This window comes from Staurois parvus, unplaced genomic scaffold, assembly GCF_062004578.1.
Source record: "Staurois parvus isolate SC_StPar_1 unplaced genomic scaffold, SC_StPar_1.0 ptg003768l, whole genome shotgun sequence".
Taxonomy (NCBI): Eukaryota; Metazoa; Chordata; class Amphibia; order Anura; family Ranidae; genus Staurois; species Staurois parvus.
Window position 1 is genome coordinate 25,600 of NW_028321564.1, and position 10,129 is coordinate 35,728.

The 10,129-nt window shown below is 56.1% G+C and overlaps 1 protein-coding gene across 1 annotated transcript in view; it reads left to right on the forward strand.

Annotated features, from left to right (window-relative positions):
- MROH1 (maestro heat like repeat family member 1) overlaps nucleotides 1-8,479 on the forward strand; it is a 31,867-nt gene extending 23,388 nt beyond the window's left edge. The window contains exons 9-10 of the mRNA XM_089668047.1: nucleotides 4,474-4,566; nucleotides 8,378-8,479. Of these exons, the coding sequence (XP_089524173.1) occupies nucleotides 4,474-4,566; nucleotides 8,378-8,479 (195 nt within the window). The remainder of the gene's footprint in view (nucleotides 1-4,473; nucleotides 4,567-8,377) is intronic.
- The last annotated feature ends 1,650 nt before the right edge of the window (nucleotides 8,480-10,129 follow it).

Below are 10,129 nucleotides of genomic sequence, written 5' to 3' on the forward strand. Positions count from 1 at the left end.
ATTATTTGGCTGAAGTGTTGAGCTGTGGAACCCGGCTGCAAGAAGCGTCTGCTTTGCATGTCCTTCGATAGTCATCTCTTTGGAGCTGACCTGGATTCCCTTATCAAGCGTGTTACTAGGGACAAAAGTACTCCACTTCCCCTGCAGAAGCAGCCTAGGGCCCTCCCCAACGGCAGCCAAGAAGAACCTTTTTCCCCAAATCCTCTTCCAGGCCAGCCCATGAAATATAGGCACCTCCTTCAACAGGAACAGGAAACACATCACAAAAGTACTTTAAAAGGAAATCTTTCTGGTGAACTGGTCCGTTTATTGTGTTTACTCCAGCCGGAGGAGATGCATCACCTGGAACCTGGATGAGGGAAGCCTCTGTTTCTCTGGCTATCATTTTCTTCCACTTCCACTTTTACCTGCCTGACTCCCCTGAGAACAGCCGGTAGGGTCCTCTGCTAGATTGCCCTCCAGGACCCCTCCTCAGTAGGGGAAGGAGGTGGCTTGGTTTCTTTTTTCCTATTGTCCCTGGTGGTCCTTTTCTCTCAGGCCTCAATTTCAAAAGCCAAATCCAAAGCTGGCTCCCACTTCAAGTCCCTCCCCCCAAGCCTTCTGATAAATCTTCCTTGGAAATGGGGTGATGTCTGGACTTCTCCAGAGCTTCCCCCATCCTCTGGAACTCTACCCCAATTAGCAGACTATCGCCTATTCTGCTTACTTTTAGGCGATCTCTAAAAACCTCTTCAGGGCAAGGGCATCCCTAGGGTTGGTGTCACCCGGTGCAATAACACTTGGTGACACCCCCTCCGATCCCCTCTGCAGATTGGGGAGCATAATGGATCGGACTCCGATCCATTATGCTCAATCCGCAGATCCAATCCATGCTGCGAGGATCGTCGGCTTGCTTTACAACTTACCTTTTCGTGGAGCGGGTCTGGTGTCACCCCATGCGGTAGGTGTCACCTGGTGCAGCCCTGCCTTGGGACGCCCCTGCTTTAGGGAAGCCTATCCTGCCCTCAGCTAATAATGGAATCTTCTATTCCTCCTACCAGTCCATCCCCCACAGTTATTACCTTTTGTACCACTAGCCCCTCCCTCCTAGACTTTAAGCTCCCAGGATCAGGGCCTCCCTCTTAGATTGTAAGCTCCCAGGATCAGCCCCTCCCTCCTAGATTGTAAGCTCCCAGGATCAGCCCCTCCCTCCTAGATTGTAAGCTCCCAGGATCAGCCCCTCCCTCCTAGATTGTAAGCTCCCAGGATCAGCCCCTCCCTCCTAGATTGTAAGCTCCCAGGATCAGCCCCTCCCTCCTAGATTGTAAGCTCCCAGGATCAGCCCCTCCCTCCTAGATTGTAAGCTCCCAGGATCAGCCCCTCCCTCCTAGATTGTAAGCTCCCAGGATCAGCCCCTCCCTCCTAGATTGTAAGCTCCCAGGATCAGCCCCTCCCTCTTAGATTGTAAGCTCCCAGGATCAGCCCCTCCCTCTTAGATTGTAAGCTCCCAGGATCAGCCCCTCCCTCTTAGATTGTAAGCTCCCAGGATCAGCCCCTCCCTCCTAGATTGTAAGCTCCCAGGATCAGGTCCTCCCTCTTAGATTGTAAGCTCCCAGGATCAGCCCCTCCCTCCTAGATTGTAAGCTCCCAGGATCAGCCCCTCCCTCCTAGATTGTAAGCTCCCAGGATCAGCCCCTCCCTCTTAGATTGTAAGCTCCCAGGATCAGGACCTCCTATCCCTCTTGTATTGATCAGTATTGTTGCTGTATTGTCTCCTGTTATATTGTACAGCGCTGAGCAATCTGTTGGCGCCATAAATCCTGTATAAGAATAATGTCTCTTTGCCTTTGTGGACATTTGGACAACCAGCATTTCAGATGGCCCAATATTCCCTGTGGTGTGACCATTTCAGGGGGTTCTACTCTAGCCTGTTTACAGTTCCCATATGGAAACTCAAGGCCCTAAATGTCTTCATTCGGGCTCAAAAATTCCACATGGAGTCTACCAGGTCTGTCATAGGTTCCCTTCATCGAGGACACTTTCTGGCCTCTGAGGACATCAGGGATGTGCACTTCTATTGTTTCCATATTTCTTGTAGTTCAACATATCCTTCTGTTTGCTGAGGGCCCTCAGCACTTTGTGGCCCTGTCATTCAGCCTTTCTTCGGCATCTCAGGTATTCACTGGGTTTCTAGCTCCTGTTCTGGCCTCACTGCATAGTGCATTCCATTGTACATTACATGGACAACCTCCTGTTGAGGGAACAGGTGACACAATGTCTGACTGACATCTTGGTTACGACTGTCCAAACCTTGCAGAAATTCAGCTGGACGTTGAACCTTCAGAAATCAGCTCTGGAATGTACTTGAGGCTTAGAGTATTTGGATCTAATCATATAAAGAGCCCAAGCCAGAGTTTGGCTTCAACATCTCCACTTCCAGACTCTTCAGTCCAGGAGTCCTCCAACTCTTCACTTCTGTATGAAGGTTCTGCGGTTGATGGCATCCTTCTTTAAAGTAGTCTCATTTACAGAGTCTTACTCCAGACTCCTACAACGTAACATTCTGTCATCGTGGGACAAGGCAGTCCAGTCCTTCGACAGACCCATTTGTTTGGCACCAAAGACCATGTTGCCCCTGGCTTGGTAGTTCAGAAATCCTGCTGTGGAGTTTGGAACATCCTTCCTTCTCATCTCTTGGAGAATCCTTTTGCTCTTACTCGGAGTTCTGGAAACCTTGTTTGTGCATGGGACATGTGAGGAGTTTTATCTCCCGATCAACATCCTGGATCTTTAGGTAATTTTGTTGTCCCGGCAATGCTGAACATCGGAATTGTAGGTTCACCTGATCCACATACAATTTGACAATGCCACAGCAATGGCATACATGAACCATCAGGGAGGGCCAAGAGGTCTTGCCGCAGCAAGAGCTGTGGAACGGCCTGTTCAGCCATTTATACCCCAGACATGGACTATTGGAAGGCAGACTTACTTAGCCGGCAGTGCCTAGATCCAGGGAATAGTTCCAACACCTGGAGGTGTCCCTGGACCTGTCTCCCAGGTGGGGGGAACCTGGATGTAGACCTCCTGGCCTCCAGGTTCAGCACAAACTGGACAGGTTTGTCTCCAGGCGAAGGGATCCTCTAGCAGAGGCAGTAGATTCTCCATTGGTTCAGTACAATCTGGTCCACACACTTCCTTCCCTGAAACTGCTCCTCCTCTGCCAGTTCTCTCTGAGAAGTAAACCATTCTTTTGATCCTCATAGCTGTGCAATGACCCAGATGCATGTGGTACTCCAACCTGATCACACTTCTAGCCGACGTCTGGATCATCTGTCCTCATAAACCGATTTGCCATCCTTCACGGACACTAGCCTTAAAGACAGGGGTGTTTGAAGCCCAAGTTCTGAGAGACAGAGGCGTCTCCAAATTAGTGATCCTCACAATGCTCACAATGCTCAAAGCTAGGCATGGTCTACCATTGCATATGGAAGACATACTTCGCATGATGCGAGGTACAATTTCCAGCTCAGGAAGTTCTCTGTAGGGCCAATCCTTGTCTATTTGTAGACCGGCCTGGACCAGCAGTTGACCCTTGGCCCTCCCTTGGCACTATTAAAGGTGAGGTGTCTGCGTTTCCACTCCTGTTCCAGAGACCACTTCTGTCCTCTTCTTCTTGCATCAAAACCTTCGTACCGGATGTCTCCTCTGTGGCTTCCTCTGTGGCTTCCTCTGTGGCTTCCTCTGTGGCTTCCTCTGTGGCCTCACAATTCACTCCAGTCCTCGTTGTCTTTACCTCTGCAAGGTGAATGTCTCAGCTTGTGGCCTTGTCCTGTAAAGAACCCTTTCTGGTCTCACACAAGATGGTGCCGAGGTCCAGAACTTCCTTTCTGCGCAAATTAGTTGTGGCCTTTCACCTCAACCAGGACATCGTTCTTCTGTCTCCATTTCAGTTCTTCACAAGGAGATCCCCCCCCCCCCCCCCCCTTGCCTGGATGTAGTCCATGTTGTTCGGGTTCTATATCCCACAATAAGCAGAGAAAAATTAATTTTATGGGTCCCCCCCGCATCCGCCAGAGTGGGGGGTATCCCCGCATGGGGCAGAATGGTGGGGGGTATCCCCGCATGGGGCAGAATGGTGGGGGGTATCCCCGCATGGGGCAGAATGGTGGGGGGTATCCCCGCATGGGGCAGAATGGTGGGGGGTTCCTGTATCCGGCACAGTGGGGGGGGGGGGGGTTCTTCTATCCTGCACAGTGGGGGGGGGGGGGGGTTCCTGTATCCGGCACAGTGGACGGCCAGCTGTTTGGAGGAAGTAAATGGTGGGACCTCCCGGGAGTGGCTGCCTGTGAAGTCTGAGGATGAGATCTGACATTGGTGCTCCGCCCTTCCTGGAGGTGTAATGACTCCACCTTGAGGGGGGGGGGTTCCCGGAGGGGGGGTTCCCCGGTTATAACTGGATGTATAATGTTCCTCCCTTATTGTGTCTGTTGTCAGAGTTTCTGTCAGATCCTGGAGAGCGGTGTGGCCAATGACAGCCGGACTCTGGAGCCTCTGATGGACTCGGTGCTGTCAGCCCTTCACTCCCAGGTAAGGCCTCCTCAGCTGACGGTAATTGTGATCACCCGCTGACCGTCCTCTTCCAGGACCCGCTGACCGTCCTCTTCCAGGACCCGCTGACCGGCCTCTTCCAGGACCCGCTGACCGGCCTCTTCCAGGACCCGCTGACCGGCCTCTTCCAGGACCCGCTGACCGTCCTCTTCCAGGACCCGCTGACCGGCCTCTTCCAGGACCCGCTGACCGTCCTCTTCCTGGACCCGCTGACCGTCCTCTTCCAGGACCCGCTGACCGGCCTCTTCCTGGACCCGCTGACCGGCCTCTTCCAGGACCCGCTGACCGGCCTCTTCCAGGACCCGCTGACCGGCCTCTTCCAGGACCCGCTGACCGGCCTCTTTCAGGACCCGCTGACCGGCCTCTTTCAGGACCCGCTGACCGTCCTCTTCCAGGACCCGCTGACCGTCCTCTTCCAGGACCCGCTGACCGTCCTCTTCCAGGACCCGCTGACCGTCCTCTTCCAGGACCCGCTGACCGTCCGCTTCCAGCACCCTCTGACCGTCCACTTCCAGGACCCGCTGACCTTCCATGACCCGCTGACCGTCCACTTCCACGTCCCGCTGACTGACCCTCTGACCGTCCACTTGTCCACTTCCACGACCCGCCGACCGGCCACTTCCATAACCCGGTATGCATCGCCTGTCCTGCGTATTGAGAGTTAGCAGACCTGGACAGTGTGCTCCTGGGAATGTGCAGGGAGTCATGTGACCCTCCCATTCTCCCCATCACTGTGGGGTCTCTCGGCGGGGTGGACACTGTGGGGTCTCTCGGCGGGGTGGACACTGTGGGGTCTCTCGGCGGGGTGGACACTGTGGGGTCTCTCGGCGGGGTGGACACTGTGGGGTCTCTCGGCGGGGTGGACACTGTGGGGTCTCTCGGCGGGGTGGACACTGTGGGGTCTCTCGGCGGGGTGGACACTGTGGGGTCTCTCGGCGGGGTGGACACTGTGGGGTCTCTCGGCGGGGTGGACACTGTGGGGTCTCTCGGCGGGGTGGACACTGTGGGGTCTCTCGGCGGGGTGGACACTGTGGGGTCTCTCGGCGGGGTGGACACTGTGGGGTCTCTCGGCGGGGTGGACACTGTGGGGTCTCTCGGCGGGGTGGACACTGTGGGGTCTCTCGGCGGGGTGGACACTGTGGGGTCTCTCGGCGGGGTGGACACTGTGGGGTCTCTCGGCGGGGTGGACACTGTGGGGTCTCTCGGCGGGGTGGACACTGTGGGGTCTCTCGGCGGGGTGGACACTGTGGGGTCTCTCGGCGGGGTGGACACTGTGGGGTCTCTCGGCGGGGTGGACACTGTGGGGTCTCTCGGCGGGGTGGACACTGTGGGGTCTCTCGGCGGGGTGGACACTGTGGGGTCTCTCGGCGGGGTGGACACTGTGGGGTCTCTCGGCGGGGTGGACACTGTGGGGTCTCTCGGCGGGGTGGACACTGTGGGGTCTCTCGGCGGGGTGGACACTGTGGGGACCCGCTGACCGTCCACTTCCAGGACTCTCTGACCGTCCACTTCCAGCACCCGCTGACCGTCCACTTCCAGCACCCGCTGACCGTCCACTTCCAGCACCCGCTGACCGTCCACTTCCAGCACCCGCTGACCGTCCACTTGCAGCACCCTCTGACCGTCCACTTCCAAGACTCGCTGACCGTCCACTTCCAGGACTCGCTGACCGTCCACTTCCAGGACTCGCTGACCGTCCACTTCCAGGACTCGCTGACCGTCCACTTCCAGGACTCTCTGACCGTCCACTTCCAGCACCCGCTGACCGTCCACTTGCAGCACCCTCTGACCGTCCACTTCCAGGACTCGCTGACCGTCCACTTCCACGACCCGCCGACCGACCCTCTGACCATCCACTTCCAGAGAGTGTGGAGAGTTTGAGTAAGGCAGTTTCGGTGGAGTGTAGGGCGGTTTCGGTGGAGTGTAGGGCGGTTTCGGTGGAGCGTAGGGCGGTTTCGGTGGAGCGTAGGGCGGTTTCGGTGGAGCGTAGGGCGGTTTCGGTGGAGCGTAGGGCGGGTTCGGTGGAGCGTAGGGCGGGTTCGGTGGAGCGTAGGGCGGGTTCGGTGGAGCGTAGGGCGGGTTCGGTGGAGCGGGTTCGGTGGAGCGTAGGGCGGGTTCGGTGGAGCGGGTTCGGTGGAGTGTAGGGCGGGTTCGGTGGAGTGTAGGGCGAGTTCGGTGGAGTGGGTTCGGTGGAGTGTAGGGCGGTTTGGGTAGAGTGTAGGGCGGTTTGGGTGGAGTGTAGGGCGGTTTGGGTGGAGCGTAGGGCGGTTTGGGTGGAGCGTAGGGCGGGTTTCGGTGGAGCGTAGGGCGGGTTTCGGTGGAGCGTAGGGCGGGTTTCGGTGGAGCGTAGGGCGGGTTTCGGTGGAGCGTAGGGCGGGTTCGGTGGAGCGGGTTCGGTGGAGCGGGTTCGGTGGAGCGTAGGGCGGGTTCGGTGGAGCGGGTTCGGTGGAGCGGGTTCGGTGGAGCGTAGGGCGGGTTTCGGTGGAGCGTAGGGCGGGTTCGGTGGAGCGGGTTCGGTGGAGCGGGTTCGGTGGAGTGTAGGGCGGGTTCGGTGGAGTGTAGGGCGAGTTCGGTGGAGTGGGTTCGGTGGAGTGTAGGGCGGTTTGGGTAGAGTGTAGGGCGGTTTGGGTGGAGTGTAGGGCGGTTTGGGTGGAGTGTAGGGCGGTTTGGGTGGAGTGTAGGGCGGTTTGGGTGGAGCGTAGGGCGGTTTGGGTGGAGCGTAGGGCGGTTTGGGTGGAGCGTAGGGCGGGTTTCGGTGGAGCGTAAGGCGGGTTTCGGTGGAGCGTAGGGCGGGTTTCGGTGGAGCGTAGGGCGGGTTTCGGTGGAGCGTAGGGCGGGTTTCGGTGGAGCGTAGGGCGGGTTTCGGTGGAGCGTAGGGCGGGTTTCGGTGGAGCGTAGGGCGGGTTTCGGTGGAGCGTAGGGCGGGTTCGGTGGAGCGTAGGGCGGTTTCGGTGGAGCGTAGGGCGGGTTCGGTGGAGCGTAGGGCGGTTTCGGTGGAGTGTAGGGGACGGAAGCCGGACTGTAGGGGATCGAGGAGGTTGTTGTCGTTGAGGTGAGAGCATAGGCGGGTGTAGACGAGGCGCTCGAGGAGTTTGGATGTAAATGGGAGCAGGGAGATGGGTCTGAGGTTGTTCGGGTCATTGGGGTCCAGGGAGGGCTTTTTAAGTATGGGGGTGATTGTCCGTGGTCCTCCCGTCCTCCATTGCCCGTGTTCCTCCCGTCCTCCATTGCCCGTGTTCCTCCCGTCCTCCATTGCCCGTGTTCCTCCCGTCCTCCATTGCCCGCGTTCCTCCCGTCCTCCATTGCCCGCGTTCCTCCCGTCCTCCATTGCCCGCGTTCCTCCCGTCCTCCATTGTCCGCGTTCCTCCCGTCCTCCATTGTCCGCGTTCCTCCCGTCCTCCATTGCCCGCGTTCCTCCCGTCCTCCATTGCCCGCGTTCCTCCCGTCCTCCATTGCCCGCGTTCCTCCCGTCCTCCATTGCCCGCGTTCCTCCCGTCCTCCATTGCCCGCGTTCCTCCCGTCCTCCATTGCCCGCGCTCCTCCCGTCCTCCATTGCCCGCGCTCCTCCCGTCCTCCATTGCCCGCGCTCCTCCCGTCCTCCATTGCCCGCGCTCCTCCCGTCCTCCATTGCCCGCGCTCCTCCCGTCCTCCATTGCCCGCGCTCCTCCCGTCCTCCATTGCCCGCGCTCCTCCCGTCCTCCATTGTCCGCGCTCCTCCCGTCCTCCATTGTCCGCGCTCCTCCCGTCCTCCATTGTCCGCGGTCCTCATGTCTCTCTCCTCTCCTGGCAGATCTGCTCCTCCCTGGACTCCTCCACTCTGATGATGGAACGGAATAAGAATGAGCTCCTCCGCTGCTTCACAGTTCTCGGTAAGGAGGATGATGATGGATGAATGATGATGGATGAATGATGATGGGTGAATGATGATGGGTGAATGATGATACTGGATGGAGGGATGATGATGATGGGTGAATGATGATACTGGATGGAGGGATGATGATGATGGGTGAATGATGATACTGGATGGAGGGATGATGATGATGATGGGTGAATGATGATACTGGATGGAGGGATGATGATGGGTGAATGATGGTACTGGATGGAGGGATGATGATGGGTGAATGATGATACTGGATGGAGGGATGATGATGATGATGGGTGAATGATGATACTGGATGGAGGGATGATGATGGGTGAATGATGGTACTGGATGGAGGGATGATGATGATGGGTGAATGATGGTACTGGATGGAGGGATGATGATGATGGGTGAATGATGGTACTGGATGGAGGGATGATGATGGGTGAATGATGGTACTGGATGGAGGAATGATGATGATGATGGGTGAATGATGATACTGGATGGAGGGATGATGATGGGTGAATGATGATACTGGATGGAGGGATGATGATGGCTGAATGATGGTACTGGATGGAGGGATGATGATGATGGGTGAATGATGGTACTGGATGGAGGAATGATGATGATGATGGGTGAATGATGATACTGGATGGAGGGATGATGATGGGTGAATGATGGTACTGGATGGAGGAATGATGATGATGATGGGTGAATGATGATACTGGATGGAGGGATGATGATGATGGGTGAATGATGATACTGGATGGAGGGATGATGATGGGTGAATGATGGTACTGGATGGAGGAATGATGATGATGATGATGATGGGTGAATGATGATACTGGATGGAGGGATGATGATGGGTGAATGATGGTACTGGATGGAGGGATGATGATGATGGGTGAATGATGGTACTGGATGGAGGGATGATGATGATGGGTGAAGGTACTGGATGGAGGGATGATGATGATGATGGGTGAATGATGGTACTGGATGGAGGGATGATGATGATGGGTGAATGATGGTACTGGATGGAGGGATGATGATGATGATGGGTAAATGATGATACTGGATGGAGGGATGATGATAATGGATGGAAGGAGGATGATGATGGTATTGGATGGAAGGAGCATGATGATGATGGTATTGGATGGAAGGAGGATGATGATGATAATGGATGGAAGGAGGATGATGATGGTATTGGATGGAAGGGAGCATGATGATGATGGTATTGGATGGAAGGAGGATGATGATGGTATTGGATGGAAGGAGGATGATGATGGTATCGGATGGAAGGAGGATGATGATGGTATTGGATGGAAGGAGGAGGATGATGGTATTGGATGGAAGGAGGATGATGATGGTATTGGATGGAAGGAGGATGATGATGGTATTGGATGGAAGGAGGATGATGATGGTATTGGATGGAAGGAGGATGATGATGGTATTGGATGGAAGGAGGATGATGATGGTATTGGATGGAAGGAGGATGATGATGGTATTGGATGGAAGGAGGATGATGATGGTATTGGATGGAAGGAGGAGGATGATGGTATTGGATGGAAGGAGGATGATGATGGTATTGGATGGAAGGAGGAGGATGATGGTATTGGATGGAAGGAGGAGGATGATGGTATTGGATGGAAGGAGGAGGATGATGGTATTGGATGGAAGGAGGAG